Consider the following 19,266-nt stretch of genomic DNA (forward strand, 5'->3'; position numbering starts at 1 on the left):
TTGCCGGGGGTCTGTATTCAAAAAGCACACCTCAAACAGTCATTTTTAACATGTTTATTTAGACACAGGAGCAGCTAGCGTTTATGCTCTTGCAATTAACATTAGCATGTTAACATTAGCATGTTAGCAATTGTATTAAATTTTTAGTAGCTACTGTTAATTAGCACTAATTTTAGCATTAGCATTGGCCGCAAATGTTAGCAAATAGCATGTCTTTACTCTGCTGTCTTTGCCTGTCATTTTAGACAGACAAGTTCAAATTAAGTGCCAAAACTGCTAAAATGGCCACCGCTCGGCTTCTGCCTGCTGGCCCCTCCCCCCTCTCCTCCTTCAGGCAGGCTTGAAGTTGCCAAGCAACCAGGACCAACTAGGAGCAGTTACCGCACCTGTTAGAATGTCAGTTGGAAATCCTGACAGAGACAGAGAGAAAATGCTGAGACCTTCCCTCGAACGGAAGGATCTCTGGCCAAAACCGTATTTCCAATCATTGAACCGACATAACTGGGAGCATCCTGTGCCCTTCCTGGACGTCTACATAGTCGTTTTGTGTCAATAAATTAAGAAATGTGCCCTTGGGAGCAATTCAGAGAAACGTTACTTCTGCTTTCCTCCAGAAAATTTCCTGCCTTTTTAACATGGGAGTGTATGAGGCAGTCGATGGGTGTTGCTGCCGCATCTTTGAGTCTCCAGCCAAAACGATATATCTGACAGCTTTAGCAGGCGAATGTGAGTGAGACGACAAATTTTCCTACGTTTCTATGTATAAATCGTGTCTGTAGTGGTGCATTTGAGGCCACGGCAGTCGAATATGTTTTATTTTTTCACTGATCGTTCTCTCCCTTCTCCACTCAAGCGATGACATCACACACTCTAGTTCTCGAAAGTTCTCGCAATACACACCCATTCATTTTTTGGGGTGGTTTTTGGCAAAACCGAAACTCTCTAGCCATCGATTCGTCAAGGCATGGACTAGACCTATGAAGGTGTGCTGTCGTATCTGGCAACAAGATGTTAGCAGCTGATCCTTTCTGTCCTGTAAGTTGTTTGGTGGGGCCTCCATACATCGAACTAGATTAGATTGAGATCTTGGGAATTTGGAGGCGAAAGTCAACACCTCACACTGGTTGTTGTGCTCCTCAAACTATTCCTGAACCATTCTTCCTTTGTGGCAGCATTATCCTGCTGAAACAGGTCACTGCCATCAGGGAATACCGTTTCCATGAAAAGGTATATGGTTTGCTATGATGCTCAGGTACAGTATATAGTACGTGTCATAATTACATCCACATGGATGTCAAGAACCAAGGTTTCCCGGCTTGTACCATGTGTTCCCCAACACACCCAGCCATCTATGTAATGTAAAAGGAAATGTGACTCATTAGACCAGGGCACCTTAGTACATTGCTCTGTGGTCCAGTTCTGATTCTCAAATGCCCATTGTTGGCACTTTCAGCAGTGGACAGGGGTCCAACAGCCTGACTGGTCTGCGACTATGCAGACCCATCCGCAACAAATTGCGATACACTGTGAGTCTTTTTCTGACACCTTTCTGTCAGAACCAGCATTAACTTTTTCATCAATCTAAGCTATAGTAGCTCATATGCTGGATCGGACTGCTCAGTGCAGACCACCAAAGAAAGGAGAACAATCACTGCCACAACACAAGCACTTGTCTATAGCTTAAGATTTCTGCTGAAACTGACAGTAAAAAAAGTTAGCATCTTCAGCACACAAAACCTGCCTGTTGATTTTCAGGATTGCCAAAACAACTTAACATCGAGCTGCTGACAATGCAGCAACTCAAAGACCTACCACCGAACAAAACCTTTCCCCAGCTCACAGGATCACCTGCTAACTACACCTGATCACTACAACTGATCTCTTCCTTTACAGACTGGTAGTGGACTGGGAATTCACAAAGGTTAACACAGCCAAAATCATGACTTCTTACCTTTTTTTAATGTGTATGTTGAATTACGATGTGTTTTACACTGAGGTTTTTTTTTTGTTGTTATTGCTAACAGGCTCAAGTGAGGTTACATAACTCTTGGCACCTGCTACAGCTGAGCTGATGTTAGTTCATGTTATGCTTTACAGACAAAAGGTCTTTGCAAGCATGCACTCTTAAGCACCGTTATCCTGCACAGATGACACACACATAAACCTTTGTTGGCCTTAAACACACGCCATACAGGTGGAGAAGAAATTTAAAGCTCCCACTCCACATGTTCCTTTGTCTCTGATGTAATGTGTTTTATGCTACTGCATGCTGATATGCTGATCAGAACGCTTGTATTTCAGTAGAGTATTGCTCCTTGATGCAAGTTATTACATTAAGTTCCTTGCATAATAGTTTGTTTGGATGTCCTAATAACATGAAAAGATCTTATCACGATGTTAAAAGCATTTTGTTTAAAACTTTTCATGTTATAACCTGATACTGATCCATTTTTATGTTTTTGGTGCAGCAGCAATACGCTGCCATAGTAGTGTTACTATATCCATGGTAATAAATAAAAAAAGAGAGAAACTAATTGAATTGTTTTTCTGGTCAAAATCAAATATATAGTCATACAGTATATCTTAAAAAACATTTGGTGTGTACTAAGTTACACTAAGTTATACTAAGTTGTAGATTACTAATACAGTACAGAAAGATGATGGTGTTACTTTGTGGACCACCATCATGGACTTTATGACATCCATAAATTACTAATATCTTAGTAGCCCACTTTCAAATACCAGACAGTAACAGAGGCAGCCATTCTGAGGTGTACAAACCACGCCTAGAGCTCATTAATTTTTGTATTCATATTTTTAAAAAGCATGGAATTTATCATTAGTTATTTTGAATTTGAAAATCTGATGACAAAAATGAATGATGCAAAAATCTGGGTGAAAATCTTATTATATAAGGAATAAAAGACAAAAGGCTGCAGTGCTCATTTCCTTCCACTTCACAATACTTCACAATAGTGTTGGATAAATGAACATGTAGCCTGTTTCCACTCCAGGAACTTATCCAGGAACTTAGGGAACCTTTTTTGCCCAGTAGAACCAGGATCTAAGTTTAGTTCTTGCCCCCAAAAGGTCCTGCTCATTTCTTGAAGTTTTCTGAAATAGATAGTTTGACACGACTGAACAAAACTTAATTTTTCATTTACATAGCTTATGTGGCAGTTTGTCACTTCTTTGGAGTTTTACGTCTCTAACTACCTCCAAAAGTTGCTTTTGCCTCCATTGCTACTTCCATTCAAGTCACCCAACAGGAAATTACATCACAACTGTGTTGTCGATTTGTTGTGTGCAAAAACTGTTTGAATCACCACACTGGCCTTTTTAATTTGTTATCTAAGGTAGTACAAAAGCAAAGAGAAAAGTGAAAAGGGCACTTTGGTTCCTGGTTGAGCTCCTGGGTTTAATTTTTATGGATCCTTAGTTCCTAGAACTCTTTGGTTGAAAGTGGTTTGTTATTCTTAGAGTCTTAACAGTATAGTGAAAAAAAATGTTAAGTTTGTCCTGAAAATGGCACTGGAGGAAAGTGTGTCCCAGTCCTTTTGCCTGAAGAGCATTTATATTGGATAAGACTGCTACATATGGTGCATACTAGATTTTACCTTCATTAAGAGTATTTTTTTTTAATTCAGAGAGAATATTAGCAATATATTTTTAACAATACTGGTACAAAGTCTGATCTGCAATCCGAAATGCTTCACCTTCACGCCCTCCCCATTGGGACTGAACAGGCATGGAATGTAAATTGTAGACTGCAGAATCATGTGTAAACAACTGGAATATTAATTGAATTTATAGGTAGACTAGAGAGAATGTCTCCTAGCTTATGTTAATGTGCTCAGTGAACTTCATGGATATCTGCTCATTTGAATTAAATTTTAAACCATCAGTGGTTGTAAAAGAAGTGTCAAGATTCATTAGGGTTCATCATCTAGGTTAATTAGATGTTATACTCTTAACTAAAATGTTAAACTTTCAAGCCATGTTAGGCAAATCTTTGCAGGGGAACAACTCAATATAGATTTTTTTTTCTGCAGCGTTCTTTCATTATTTTGTGTTTTGTCTGAGGTTTACTGAGGTTTAGTTTACTAAGTTTTACTAACTAAGCTGTTTTAAGCATGAAAACCAAATGAATGGCACTCATAATGGGTAACACAGCGATTGTAGTCTTTTTTTCATCCTAATCTTAGTCACACTCACCGTTGGTCAGTCTATCTGCTTTGGCACAGTAAAGATTCATAAATGGCACTGCACAGGTTAACACAGAAGAGGAGGAACGGGAAGATGAAAGATGACAAATACAGTATCACAGAGTCTCTGCTTTTACTTGCTCATTATTATTGAGTCCTGGTGAGGGTTTACTCTTCATGGCCTCAGTACCCCCCCGCGATGTCTCCTGGAAGAAGAGGTGTGGCATCCACACAGACATGATGATGCGCTTGTACTCCCTGCGGAAGTTCTGGTTCAGCAGGCCATAGATGATGGCATTAAGGCAACTGTTGAAGTAAGCCATGAAGTAGCTGACCACAAAGAGCCACTCTGGGATGCGAGGTACCACTGCTTCAGGGTTAATAGCCACAGCAAGCCCAATAAAGTTGAGTGGTGCCCAACAAATGGCAAATAGCACAAACACCACAAACATGGTGATAAAGTTCCTTAGGTCACTGGGCTTGATGCGTGAACGGACCTCTGACTTTACCTTCCGCCTCACCTGGATGACCAAGATCCAGATACGCAAGTAGCAGAAGGTGACCACAGCAATGGGAACAAAGAAATGGATAACCACCACTGTAATGGTGTATGAGGTGCTGACTGTCTGTGCAAATGTGCATGAGTAGACGCGAGGGTCGTATTGCAGTGACCCGACAAAGAAGTTGGGCACAATGGCTACAACTGTCAGAAGCCAGATGAGTGCCACCAGTAGCAGCGTGTTGCGATAGCTATACAGCTTGTCGTAGCTGAAGCTGTGGCAGATGTAACAGTAGCGGTTGATAGCAATGCCTGTTATGTTGAAAATGGAGCCAATGACACTCAAGCCCATCAGGAAGCCACTCACCTGGCAGAAACAGAGAGAGAAGGGGAGGGGGGTAGTTCAGTATTGTAATTACACCACAAAATAGTCTGTTTCTTGTACATTAACAGTAGATCTTCCTTAATGAGAAATAGCTTCAGGGTGTTTCTGAGTAGCACCATGAGTTACAGTTTCAAGGTAGCTTCCCCAAACATGAGAGGTAAAAGGGCATTTTCTGCACCCTAACCTCTTCCCAGATTTCTCATTCTCCATCTATGTTTGCAATCTATCTACCTAATATTGACATTTCATTTTTTGTATTGGATGATTTTATTATTATGGTTATTCTCTCCCCTGTACACACATCATGTATTACTATATGAAATACTATATTCATCTCTAAGAGGGGAAACAAAGTATCACCATATATGTAGGACAGACAACCGTTTAGACCAGCAGTTTTCAAAGTGTGAGGCGCGCCTCCCTTAGGGGGCGCCAGAGGACTTCAGGGGAGGCGCGGCAGGGGAAAAAATAAAAATATGTCTTACAAAGATATATGTCTCATCACTGTGCGATGAAAACTCGATGAGCTAGCCCCCAAAGAGTAGCAAAAAAAACGAGACAAACGATACAGTATGTCTGATCTTTGCTGTTTCGTGTCAAAAGTTCTATTCCAGCGCGAAGAAACGCTGCTATGTCTCCTGCTATGTCTCTGCTTTAGTTTGAATCAATCACAAAGCTCCTGGTTGTTACATAAAGACAAAGAGGCTTTGACAGTGAAGTGTGACCTCTTGCTGCGATATACTACCTTTGGGTTTACTTCATTCTGGATCGTCATTGGTGGGTCAAAGGTGAATGTGGGCGGCACTAATCGATTCTCCTGACTCTGATTGGTCGACAGGTGTCAATCATCAAACACTCTCGGGCTGTGTCCGAAATCACTCACTCATTCCCTACTCCCTACATAGGGAAATAAATGTAGTGGACTATATAGTGAGCTCAACAGAAAAAAAGTTTCGGACACTTCTCTTGGCGCCGGTAATTACGTCATTGCTGTCGCACAATTAAAACGTACCACATTAATGTCGTCTCACATAATTCTTGTCCATTTACTACTGCATTTTTATTAAATTAGAGTCTTTTGAGTACTGTCCTGTATGTTTTATTTTCGTATTTTGTTTTCTATTTAAGCATATTTTTATATTTTATTCTCTTGGCTCTTTAGTAACAGAAAGTTACAGTGTAATCTACTGGAATGTTTAATTATATGCTGTTCGTTTTACACTTTTTTTAAAATGAATGTAGAAAGCCATTTAAATTGCCTTGTTTTGAAATGTGTAATAAAATAAACAATAGAATAAACTGGCCTCGTGACTGTTGTACTGCTCCTCACACATCGTTATTCTAGAAAACTTCTGTAGCACTATAGAAATGCCGTCTACTGTCAGTCTGGCTGTTTATGTTTTATCAATAATTCAATTATTGATGATCAGGAGGAGAACTAGAATAGCGAGAGAGAGAGAAAGGAGAAGATGCACTGCTCTTCTAAGACTAGCAAGACGTCGTCAAAGTGTGAGTGATAGCCTACTTTTTAGCGCCTTTTTAATTAGAGTAGATATCATTTTCTTTAATTAATTCAATAAACTGTCCTCCGTCAAACTACACCCCCTGCTGACTCCTGTCCATCTGCCATATTTATGTTCCTTTCCGCACCCAGAGAACTTCTGGCAATGCATGATGGGATATCTTGCTTCGGTTAGTGACCATCGGATGTTCACTACATTTCGCGGTGAATTGTGGGATACATGCAGTGCACTATATAGTGGACACTAAACATTCGGACAACACTACAAAATGGCGTGGTCACTATATAGTGCACTATATAGTGGTTAGGGAGTGATTTCGGACACAGCCTCTGTGTTGTTTTAGCCTTAGCAGCACCGCTAGCTGCTACCTGCTGCTTCATATTCTTTAATACCGCTTGTTTCAAACATCGCGTCGTATTAAAACTCAAAGTCTTCTTTCCTCCTCTCGGAATCCTCCTGAACAACTTTTGCAAACAACTGATGTTAATAACTGTTTTTTTCTTCTGCCACTATGAAAAACGACCACACAGGTGAAGACATGTTCTTTATTAGTCTGGCAGAGACGGGGCCAGGCTTGGGTCCTGCCAATAAGGCGCGATAGCTTTTGGGGCTACTCGGCCTGCAAACGTGGGATGATCAACATGTGTTTAAAAAATCTGTTGATTTTTTTAACAAAAATGTCTTTAAATGTATTTAAATATGTTTAAAAACACACAAAGATTTTAAAATGTGTTTTAAAAAGATGTTAAAAACATACAAAAGAAATATTTGAGCACATTCACAAATAAAGATATTTAAAATGGGTGGGGGCTGCTTTTGAGTTCTCTTAGGGGAGCCCCACTATCCCACACTTTGAAAACCCCTAGTTTAGACAATAGGAAAGGGGCACACACATCCCAAGGCAGTACAAAATAAGAGGAGAGCACAATAATAAATAGTGTCAATCATGTATCAACTTTAGTGTGTAGTATACATATTGGTGGCTGTTCACATCAATATATTAAAGGTCAACATCATTACAAACACCTTGGAAAAATCTTGGTATGCAGAAGACCTGCCTACAGAAATTTCAAAGGACATGAGACAAGAGGTGAGAGCTATAGGTCCCAAGCATTTGGTTCTATTTCATTATTCCTGAGCACCAGAAGGCATTGCTTCAGCATTGAATATCGAGGTCGAGTTATTATAGTAGCAAAGTCACCTGTTCCCATGTGATGACATAGGGCACACGCCCCAGTATAAAACCCTTACATCATCACACAATCTGTTCCTTCTATCTTCTTGAAATTGAAAAAACAGGTCAGTTTGGATGCCGCTTGTAGCCTTGTAACCTGAGGGTTGGTGCTTTATTGTCTGTTTCTTTTTCAGACGAACAGCGGTGATCTTGCTGTTACAATCAGTACTGAATCACTGCAGACAGGTAAGTAAGCTAAGTCACTTTGGTCGTAACCGATTTTCAGAGCCAACGACTCGCCAGGGCTCTTCACCTCATGTGTTTTATCACCCACTATGTTATTTAAAGCCTAATTTCCACCGGGGACATAAGTGCCGCGGAACAACTGCGCCATGGTCACCGGTGCTGATCACTGCCACTCTAATCAATGAATCAATCAATAGGGATGTAACGATACACTCAACTCACGACTCGATTCGAGTCACGATTTTCTGTTTACGATACGATTTTTTCACGATTTTTTTTTTAAATCAAAATGAGCTACAGACAAATTATGACCAGATAAAATTATCTTTTTATTTGTAGGAAAAAAATCTCTCTTTACAGAAACTCTCAAGCAGTTTGTGTTCTTATTAGGGCTGCCAGCAAGCAGCTGATCTGACCATTACCTTTCAGCTTGAAGTATGAGCTAACTGAAAATAAAAACAACAAGATGATAGCTCATTAACCCTTTAATGAGAGTCCACGGCCCCGGGAAACGGCGTGTCCGGGCGCTGTAAACGCAGAGCCGGTCGCGGCGCACCACCTCGGAGGAAATGCGCCCGGCGGGGGCCAGGCAGCGCCGGGGAGAGGTCCCATGAGGGGATCCTCCCGCACCGTGCGGCCGTCCCTGACCCGAGTTTAATCCCCCGGGCAGACTGCGCAGAAGTTGCGGTGATTGATTAAAATTACAACACCGCCCTGAATTCACGGGGATTCACTGAAGTTGCGTTGAAGTTGCATCGTGAATTCCTGGAGGGTCTGTGTTATGGTATCATTTACAGTACAGTCAGGCCTGACGCCGATTACCACTACTGCGCATGTGCGTAGGTGTGTGTGTATGTGTGTGTGTGTGTGTGTGTGTGTGTGTGTGTGTGTGTGACACAGAAAGGCAGACGCGGCAGTGGAAGCTGCAGCCACAACGTAACCTATTTCTAATTAAAAAAAAGACGAAAAAGAACATATCCTACTTCTCTCGCATTCGCCAAGAATCGCGATTCGATTCATTTTTTCTGTCAACCGATGCGAGTCGTCACGCATTTGTACCGATTTTAATCGTGGCACAATGTATCGTTACATCCCTATCAATCAATGAATGCAGCATCTCTCTGCGCTGCAGCGCTATCATTCCATAGCACTTCTATTTTTGACGGAGCCGTTGCTAATTGCATGAAGCTTAACAGAGCAGATCGCACCAGACAGGAAATCCGACACAGAATCAATGTAATACACTTCTGCCCCCTTTCAAAATAAAACACAATACGCAGTTCATGTAGCCTATCACAACTTCACATCAACGCTACATCATGACCGGTGGCACCAGGTGAGCAGTCAATCGATCAAAGGGTCTCAACATGAACTACTAGAGACTAATTGTTTAAGTGGAACAACACATAATAATTTATGACACAACAGATCCTTTTTATAATCTCTTCCACATTGGAGAAGCATAGTCAGGCTGTTTGTTGTTGTTGTTTCCTTTATATATACATTTTATCGTTCGGATTATCGTGTGATCTCTGATCTTGCCTGAATACAGCTGGCTCGCAAGGCGGAGCAAAACCGTGGTGCTGGTGGACCCGGTGGAAATCCCCAGTAACTCTCTGCTTTAGGTGGGTTATAGCTAGGAATCGCTAGACTTGTGGAAACAGAAGGGGATACTGGGCTGCTGCCCACAAGTTGGACTGCAGACTCAACAGCGCTTCAGGGACATTTGAGTTTGCCCAGATTAAGGAGCTCCTGCCTTATCTCAAACTCTGCCATGAGGGGCTTGCCTTGTTGGGACATTGATGTACTGTCAACTGCAGCCTGTAGTTTGATTGATGATGAGGGGAAGGTACAGGACAAGGATAAAGACTAAAGATAAAGGATACGGATAAGGATAAGAAACTGGCCGTCTGGCCAAGTCTGGCTGGTGCAGGCAGAGGGGGTCTTGTCGTCTAGTCCCAGTCACTCTTATCCACTTGCTCACCCAGGTGTGCAGCCTGGGTCCTTTCACTATTCTAGCCACTATGATCAGCACATTCCCAGCCCTTATTTCCTCAAAGGAAATACAGGCAGAATCACCGGATGACAGAATCACCTCCCAGAGCTGCTGTTTTCTGGTAAACTGCTGCCCACCCTCATAGAGCTTTCTTTTAAGGATGCTCCACAGGTTCTCAATAGGGTTAATGTCAGAGGATGATCGTGGCCACATCATAATTTTTTTCTCCCTTTATACCCAAAACAGCCAAGGCCTCAATGGTATTTGCAGCATGGGATGGTGCATTGTCTTGCATGAAAATGATTTTACTCCAGAAGGCAAAGTTCTTCTTTTTATACCATGGCAGGAAACAGGCAGTTAGGAACTATTTTGTAGAGGTCATTTTGACATCTTCAGACACCTTTAAGGGCCCTACCAACTCATCTCCTATGATTCCAGCCCAAAACATCACTCCACCACCTTCTTGCTGACGTTGCAGCCTTGTTGGGACATGGTGGCCATCTACCAACCATCTAGAACTCCATCCATCTGGGCCATCCAGTTTAGCACGCCATTTATCAGTGAATAGCAGGTTCTCATGGATCGTAGTTAATGTTTTGCTGTGCATCCGTGTCTCTCTATCTCTCCCTATTTATCTGTCTAACACCCCCCCCACGCCCCCATCTGCCCCTCTGAATTTTTAATTCAACCAGTCATGGTGACTGTCTACCAATGAGCTTGGGTCTGCCTGAGGTTTCTGCCTGTTAAAAGAAAGTTTTTCCTTGCCACCGTCTCCAAGTGCTTGCTCATTGTGGAACTGTTGGGTCTCTGTAAATAACATTATAAAGAGTACGGTCTAGACCTGCTCTGCATGAAAAGTATTAGTAGTTATCATGAGATAACTTTTGTTATGATATGGTGGTAATGATGGTATATGATATGGTAAAATTTAATTGAATTGAATAAAACTATTGAAAATTAGCCATCATGTATTTCTGAACCCACTTCAGTCATTTTCCCTCGTGGGAACTGGCCGGAATACAGCTTTATGAACATCAGCAAGCCTCTGAAATATCCAGCATCAAGAGATTTTGGGACTCCTGAGGCACCAGCAGCTTCAAATACCTGTTTGCTACTCATCAGGGGAATCAGACACAAATGTTCTCACAGTACAATGATCTCTCTTAATTCTTTGTGAAATATCCTGTTTTCACACCTTTTGCAAGATACTGCACTATTTCATGCTTTTTATCTGCAAAAAGATCTTTCTTTTTTTTCATATTGAAATCTGTGACTTGCTTAATAATGTGGAACAACCTCCTTAAGTAGTTTCCTGTTAATGAGGCTCACTTGGCCAACAAATTCCCAAACCTATCCAAGATTGATGTCAGTGTCATCTAAACAGACGGGGGAAGACACACAATTGAAAACTTTCATTGAAAAACAAAAAATCAAATGTTTGTTTAATTTAAATCGTATTTGCATGATAATTTGAAACACAGTGTAGATATAGAATCAGAGCTCACCTTGCACTGGGCGTCCCCCAGTGACCAACCATCATGGAAGATGGCATACAAAACCAGAGGGTAGGGGTAGAATGCAACCACCAAGTCAGCGAAGGCCAGACTCACCACAAACACATTTCCTGTAAAGAACAGAAGGAGAGGAAACAGATTGTCATTGAAATGGTGAAACTTGTTTATAATTAATTATGGCATGTATGCACACATTTCCAAGTGTGACACTGTAAATTTCCTTTTAGCATCACTTCATTATAGTTTCCTTCCTTCTTTCCTAAGCTGATCTAAACCTCTGTTCTCAGGTGTCCTATCTACCACAGAAACACAGACTGAAACCAATATGATCCCACTGTTGCAACTTCCAGTACTATAGCAATGTTGTTCCTACCATGAAAATTGATGAGTTTCTACAAGATTATTATCATTATCATGGTATATTTTCACGTTATAACTAGATACCAAAAAACTGTTTAAAAAAAACAAAACATTTTTTTGTAATTATCCATATATTTCACAAAACCAATATATCTTGTTAAAACAGCCTTTTTTTATCACTATCACCAAGTACATTTGTGACATCATGGTTTGTCTTAAAAACCACCCGTTGTTGTCTTGTCAAGTGTGTTAATTTTAGTCATGTTCATGTTCAGTGTTTTATGTTTCAAGCACTTCCTGTTTTATTTTTCTGCTCATCTTTTCCCTCTCGCTTCAGACCCTGACTCCCCCCCTTTTGTGTGATTTTCTTGCCGTTGTTATTGTTTGCCCCACCCCTGATTGGTTTCACCTGTTTTCTATCATCTCATATATAAATAGTCCTTGTCTCCCTTTCTTAGTTCGTCTTGTTCAGTTTCTGAAGTGTGGAATGAATGCTGGGCTTTGAGTACAGACTAGATGCTCGATATGAAGAGTCATGAGATAACTTGATAACATGTTTTGGTGCTATATAAATAAAACTAAACTGAATTGAACTCTAGCCAATACTGCTGCAGAGCAGTGAAACTGTGACAAAGGCTTTCATACTTAATATATTTTAGTTTCATTCAGGTTTATGAAACTTCATCCAACTTCTGCTTGATGCATCATGAACTGCTGAAATCAAGTTAAATGACAAAACCAAATGCCCTGGTTAGTTGAACAGCATCAACATTGGGTAAAAAGGTATCTGATGTTAGCCAATGTAGTAACTTTCAATAGTGGTTTAATTTGTTGATTGTATGACTGCTGTAAGCAGTTCTCTTCATCTAATCACACATTGTTCTCTTCCCTCTATTTTTATACTTATATTGTGGTTGAATTTATGAATGGCTTGTCTAAAAGAGAGTGTATATATATATTCATCAAAATCTTAAATATAATACATGCTAAAGTCACCATATCTACAGGTCCATGGAAATGTGCTAAGCATTATTAAATAGTAATGGTAAATGGATTGTACTAACATATCTCATTCACACTGGTGCCAAGGTGTCATCATTTTTTTGGGAGCTAAGCATTCATACAAATTCACATACCGATGGCACAGCCTTCCAAGTACACTTTGAAATGCAGTCTAGAGGTGGAGATCGAACCGATGATCCTCTGATTAGTGGACGACTAGCTGTATCTGCTGAGCTACAGCTGCCTGGTTATTAAGCATTTTACATTCCATAACATAAGAAAAAATAAATGAATCATCGTACATCCTGCAGATCTTTAGTTTCTTTCAGCATGTCCACTATGTTGTATGTTTATCATCTTTATTTCTACAAGTCTTCATTCTTCAAATACTGCAATAATCCAGATATTCTTTTGATTTATTTAAAGAATGAGTCAATTACCACATTACAACACCCAACAAACATCACCCTGTTCTCTTGTTTTCTGGCTAGATTTTTGTTAATTGTCCTGTATTCATTATTTTCCTTTGCTCATGTTGTACTGTTGGTCTTCTCTCTTTTGTCTTGCAATAATAGAAACACGTGCAGGAACAGGTACAACTATATGCCCTTTGCTTTTTGGACAGTCTACTTCTGCTATGTTTGGTTTGCCACCCACTTACATGGGTGTCAGTAACTGGATGGCAGCACTATCACAGTCCAGAAGGTTTAATTGAAGCCATTCATCAGTCAGGGTAGCCCATGTACCAGATCCATGCATCAGTGTAAGCGAAGATTTTAGAACATTGCATGCTCTTAGGCAGCAGAGCTTTCTAATACAATACACAGGAGAATGTGCACCCAGGACATGTAGTGGTTTACTATCAACCTTCTGCCCGTTTCAGCCCATAAACATGTGATCTATGTCCTTCTCCTACAGCCACCCATATCCCCTCACCCACTATTATAGCCCATCCCCTTTTCCCTGTGATTAACTGACATTCCATTCCCTGATCCATCATCTTATCTGACTCCTCCCATCCCTTTGTTCCTTCTTGTCCCTCATTCTTTCCACTAACACATTTTTTTATTAGGTCTCCCCCCATCCAGCACTTTCCATTTAGACCAGTCATCAAAGGACCAGCTCCTTGAAATGGTAGTTCAGGAGATGAGGCTCCTCTTTGAATTCTACAACACATCAGCTGGCAGGGATGATGAAGTTCACTGCTGAGTGAGGGTGACAGTGAAGTGCAGGAGAGGAGGAAGAGAACAGAACGGAGTGAATTGAAATGAGGTGACCATGGGGAGGTGAAAGGAGTACAAAGGAGGCAAGACATCCACACACTCATTGCATGTTCTTCTTTTTTTCCTCTACATTGTAGATATGGAATTTTCTATCCTTAAGTTACACAAGGTCATGTGTGGGCCTTGAGATCCTCAGCAGTATTAATTGTTTGGCTTTGATTGGGAACATTAGGTGCCAGTCTAACTCAACACTCTGATGGCCATAAGAGATAGCTGGTCGTTGATGTTCCAATCTGCGTAAACAGACATCTGTGTCCCCAGACTAGAATATCTATATCCCTAACTATAAGCTCAATCAAAAAGGAACATCTTAAGTCTACTCTTAAAGGTGTCTGCCTCACAAACCCAGAATGGTAGTTTGTTCCACAGAAGAGGAGCTCGATAGCTGAAAGCTCTGGCTCCCAATCTACTTTTGGAAACTATAGGAACCACAAGGAACCCAGCATCCTGAGAGCGCAGTGTTCTAGAGGGGTAGTAAGGTACTATGAGCTCTTTTAGATATGGTGGTGCCTGACCATGAAGAGCTTTGTAAGTAAGGAGAAGAATTTTAAATTATTTTAAATTGGCTGTAAAAGTAGCCAATGCAAGGAAGCCAAAATGGGAGAGATGTGATCTCTGATCTTGGTTCCTGTCAGAACACATGCAGCAGCATTCTGATGTAACTGCAAAGTCTTAAGATACTTATTGGAGCAGCCTGATAACAAAGAGTTACAATACAAATGCGTGGACTAGTTTTTCTGCATCAGCTTGACACACGGTGCGTCTGATTTTGGTGGTGTTACTTAAGTGGAAGAATGCAGTCCTTGAAATTTATTTTATGGACGTTGAAGGACAAATCCTGATCAAAAACAACTCCAAGATTCTTTACGGTGCAGCTGGAGGCCAGGGTGATCCCATCTAAAGTAACTAAGTCTCTAGAAAGAGAGTTTCTGAGGTGTTTGGGTCCAATTACAAGAACTTCAGTTTTGTCTGAATTTAACATCAGAAAATTGTAGGTCATCCAACTTTAGTTAACTGATTGGTTTCATCAGGCTTGATCGATAAATATAATTGGGTGTTGTCAGCATAACAATGAAAATTAATGGAATGATTCCTAATAATGTTCCCTAGAGGAAGCATATATAAACTGAATAGAAGTGGTCCTAGTACAGACTCTGTGACAAACTTTGGTATGCATGGAGGATTCATCATTGACGTGAACAAACTGAGATTGATCTAAGAAATACGACTTAAACCAGCTTAGGGCGGTTCCTTTGATGCCAATTTGATGTTCCAGTCTCTGTAAAAGAATTTGATGGTCAATGGTGTCAAATGCGACACTAAGATCTAACAGGACACTAAGATCTAACAGGACAAATACAGAGATGAGGTCATTTGTAACTTTGACCAGTGTGGTCTCTGTGCTATGATGCACTCTAAATCCTGACTGAAAATCCTCAAATAAACTGTTCTTATGGAGAAAGTTGATTAGCTACAGCTTTCTCAAGTATCTTAGACAGAAAGGGAAGGTTTGATATCGGTCTGTAATTGGCTAAAACCTCTGGATCTAGAGTGGGCTTTTTAAGAAGAGGTTTAATTACAGCTACCTTAAAGGACTGTGGTACATATCCCGATAATATTGGTTGGGATGGGGTCTAAGAGACAGGTTGACCGCTTAGATGAAGAAATTTTTAAAGTTATTTGATGAAGGTCGATGGGAGAAAAACAGTCTAAATACATATCAGGTTTTTACAACTGTTTCCAAACTTGCTGTGTAAGAAGGCAGATCTGTGCCTGTTGAGGGTAAAAGGTGATGAATTCTGTCTCTAATAGTTATAATTTTATCATTAAAGAAGCTCATGAAGTCATTGCTACTTAGACCTAAAGGAATAGATGGTTCAGTAGAGCTGTGGTTCTCTGTTAGCCTGGCTACAGTGCTGAAGAGAAACTTGGGGTTGTTCTTATTTTCCACTATTAATGAAGAGTAGTAGGTTGCTCTGGCATTACAGAGAGCCTTCATGTATGTTTTAAGATTATCTTGCCAGACTAGATGAGATTCTTCCAGTTTAGTAGCACACCATTTGTGTTCAGATTTACGTGCCTCTTGCTTTACGTTACAAGTCTGCTGGCTATACCATGGTGCTAGCCTTCTTTGTTTAATTATCTTCGTTTTCAGAGGTGCAATAGAGTCTAGAGTTGTCCGTAATGAGCCTGTAATACTATCAACAAGATGATCTATTTGTGAGAGGCTAAAGAAGCAGACATTGAGAAATGGCATTGAATTCAATGCTGAAGGAATCACTTTACTTTAAATTCACCTTAAATTTGGCTACAGCACTATCAGATAAACATCGGCTGTAGGAGTTTCTGCACAAAGGCTTATAGTCCAGTAATATGAACTCATATTATTATTATTATCATTATTAAAAAATAGTCAGACAGAAGAGGATTCTGTGGAAAGACTATTAGATTATCAATTTCAATGCCATATGAGAGAACAAGATCAAGAGTGTGGTTCAGACAATGAGTCGGTTTATTTACACTTTGACAGAAGCCGATTGAATCTAATAAAGAGATAAACGCAGTACTAAGACTATCATTGTGGTTGTCCATATGAATGTTAAAATCACCTACAATAATTACTTTATCTGTTTTAAGCCTAGCCTGATGCAAATTCAGATAAAAATTCAGAATAAGGACCAGAAGCAGGATACACTGTAACAAATAAAATTGGCTGTAATGTTTTCCAGGTTGGGTGAGTTAGGCTAAGAACAAGACTTTCAAATGAATTATAATTTAGTTTAGGTTTAGGATTTATTATTAGACTTGAGTCAAACATGGCTCCAACTGCACCACCTCGACCAGTACTTTGAGGAATATGAGTATTACAATGACTTGGAGGAGTGGATTCATTTAAGCTAACATATTCATCCTCCTGCAGCCAGGTTTCAGTGAGACAGAACAAATCAATATCATAATCAGATATTAATTCATTGACTAAGACAGCTTTAGATGACAAAGACCTGATATTCAGGAGTGGGCTTCAGTTTGGGGCTATGCCTCCTTCAGACAGTCACCCAGCCTCCCGGCTGCTCGGGAACTGCCAGGGGACTGCTAACTGAAGCTACCTGTGGCTGTACTGCACCTGGCTAACTATCTAAGCTACTGACTGTTCGGTGGTGTGGTACTGTGCCTCTAAATCAGTGGTCCCCAACCTTTTCCTAACTGCGGACCGGTCAACGCTTGACAATTTTAATGCGTACCGGGGGGGGGGGGGGAATAATAATAAATGTGTGTACTCAAATGGAACTTTATTAGCACATTGCTCCCAACAACATAACGCTATTTATCACATTAGGAATAATAACTTTATTAGCACATTGCTCCAACAATATAACGCTATTTATAACATTAGGAAAATATAACTTTATTAACACATTGCTCCAACAATATAACGCTATTATAACATTAGGAAATAATAACTTTTTAGCACATTGCTCCAACAATATTAACGCTATTAAACATCAAACACTGTCCGTAACGCCCAATCAATGGGAGCCCTGAGCTTGTTTCTTTGCTACCGGATGGTCCCATTGGGGGTAATGGCAGACAAAGACACCTGAAGTGTGTTGCTTATGTTTAGTCTACTCCTTTGCCTTGTTTTGGTGGCTGTCACTGCAGAAAACCCCGGCTTCCACAGATAGGATGTTGGCAATGGCAACAGGGTTTTTCACGCGCTGTGTTAGCGATCTCTGGTATTGCCATACTGCCATGACTTTATCCCGAACACCGTCAGAGTTGTTGTCTCGAACACTGGCGCCGTCATTTGCGATCTCCAGCAGTTGGTCTTCTTCTTGCATGGACATGCTGTGGATTCAGTTTTGTTGACAAATGGGTCACGTACCCATTCCTTGTTCGTTCGTGGGTCTGTTGAGGTTGGGAAGATAGCGCTTCAAACTCCTTTAACAGCGAAGAAGTCAGGTGAATGGAAAAATTTATATTACCTGATTGTGTGTTCTTTTAATAACCAATTAGCATGTTTGATCTCAGTATATTCAAAAAGTTTTGAAGAGTATAACACTGTGTGCCTATAATCTGTTTAGTTTTTCACTCAGTACTTGCACTTAGAAATCTTTCTCTCATTTATGCAGTTGTTTGAGAGAGTAGTTTTTTGAGTGCTAATAACTTGACCTTGGTTCTCACGTCCAGCAGAGCTGTTAGTGAGGTTGATAGGATGATGAGCACACTCCATTGTAACCACTGGTACGTTAGCTAAGTAACTCATAATGATGACATACTCCTTAGAATGTCTAAGACTCAGTGTTGGGAACTGCCCACCCCACCCTGAACCATTTTTGCAGACGTCTGTGCATTGTAGAACTGTTTCTTTTGCAAGAATAAAATGACAAACCTTTAAAGACCAATTGATTGATTCAGATCCTTATTTGGTCGGTGAATGTTCCCAGAAATTTCAGCAACAAACTTGCCGTTGTCGGCAGGATCTCAGGCTGATCGCTCAGGACCCGGAGAAGGTGACTGATCATCTGAGACTGATCAAAGTTGTCTCACCTCCACCTCAGTTCATTCCAGACGGGAGGACCCTCTCCGTGGACCTAGAAGCTGTCACCTCGAGGTCCAACGAACTCAGATTAACAGAAAACATCCTAAATTCAGGGTAAGCAAAATTTTCAATTGTTTAATGAATCTAAGGATCAATTTTGGATTGAGTCAATCAGTCTTTGAATATGGAGAAGAAGGTTACTCTGGTCACATCTTAGGACAAGTGTAGTAAGGTACTCAACACTGAAAATCTCTGGGAGATTAACTGATAGTGTTTGTATTAAGTAGTAAGTATACTACAAAACTAATCTCCGGGAGGTTAAAATACAACTTATCAGAATAGGTCAGTCAGTTACCTAGGCAAAACTGGACATCTTAGGGAGACGTTTCTAAGATTAAAGGCGCGCGCAGACTCCTAAGGAAAATGGGATCGTCTGGGTCCAAGGTTGTGAGAGAGTGTCCCGATTCTCCATGTTGTCAAAGCATGAAAAAGAAATACGGTGATCAATGGGTACCATTTTTCCATGTGTGGGTTGAAAA

The 19,266-nt window shown here is 40.6% G+C and overlaps 1 protein-coding gene across 1 annotated transcript; it reads right to left on the reverse strand.

The window, feature by feature from the left end:
• Nucleotides 1–4,321: 4,321 nt before the first annotated feature.
• LOC104938181 (melatonin receptor type 1B-like) lies at nucleotides 4,322–18,032 on the reverse strand. Its single transcript, XM_027280311.1, has 3 exons — nucleotides 17,823–18,032; nucleotides 11,534–11,701; nucleotides 4,322–5,071 (listed from the first exon to the last, which is right to left on the reverse strand). Exons 1-3 carry the CDS (start codon nucleotides 18,030–18,032, stop codon nucleotides 4,322–4,324), a joined length of 1,128 nt encoding a protein of 375 aa, XP_027136112.1.
• Nucleotides 18,033–19,266: the final 1,234 nt, after the last annotated feature.

Source organism: Larimichthys crocea, chromosome VII, assembly GCF_000972845.2.
Source record: "Larimichthys crocea isolate SSNF chromosome VII, L_crocea_2.0, whole genome shotgun sequence".
Lineage (NCBI taxonomy): Eukaryota > Metazoa > Chordata > Actinopteri > Sciaenidae > Larimichthys > Larimichthys crocea.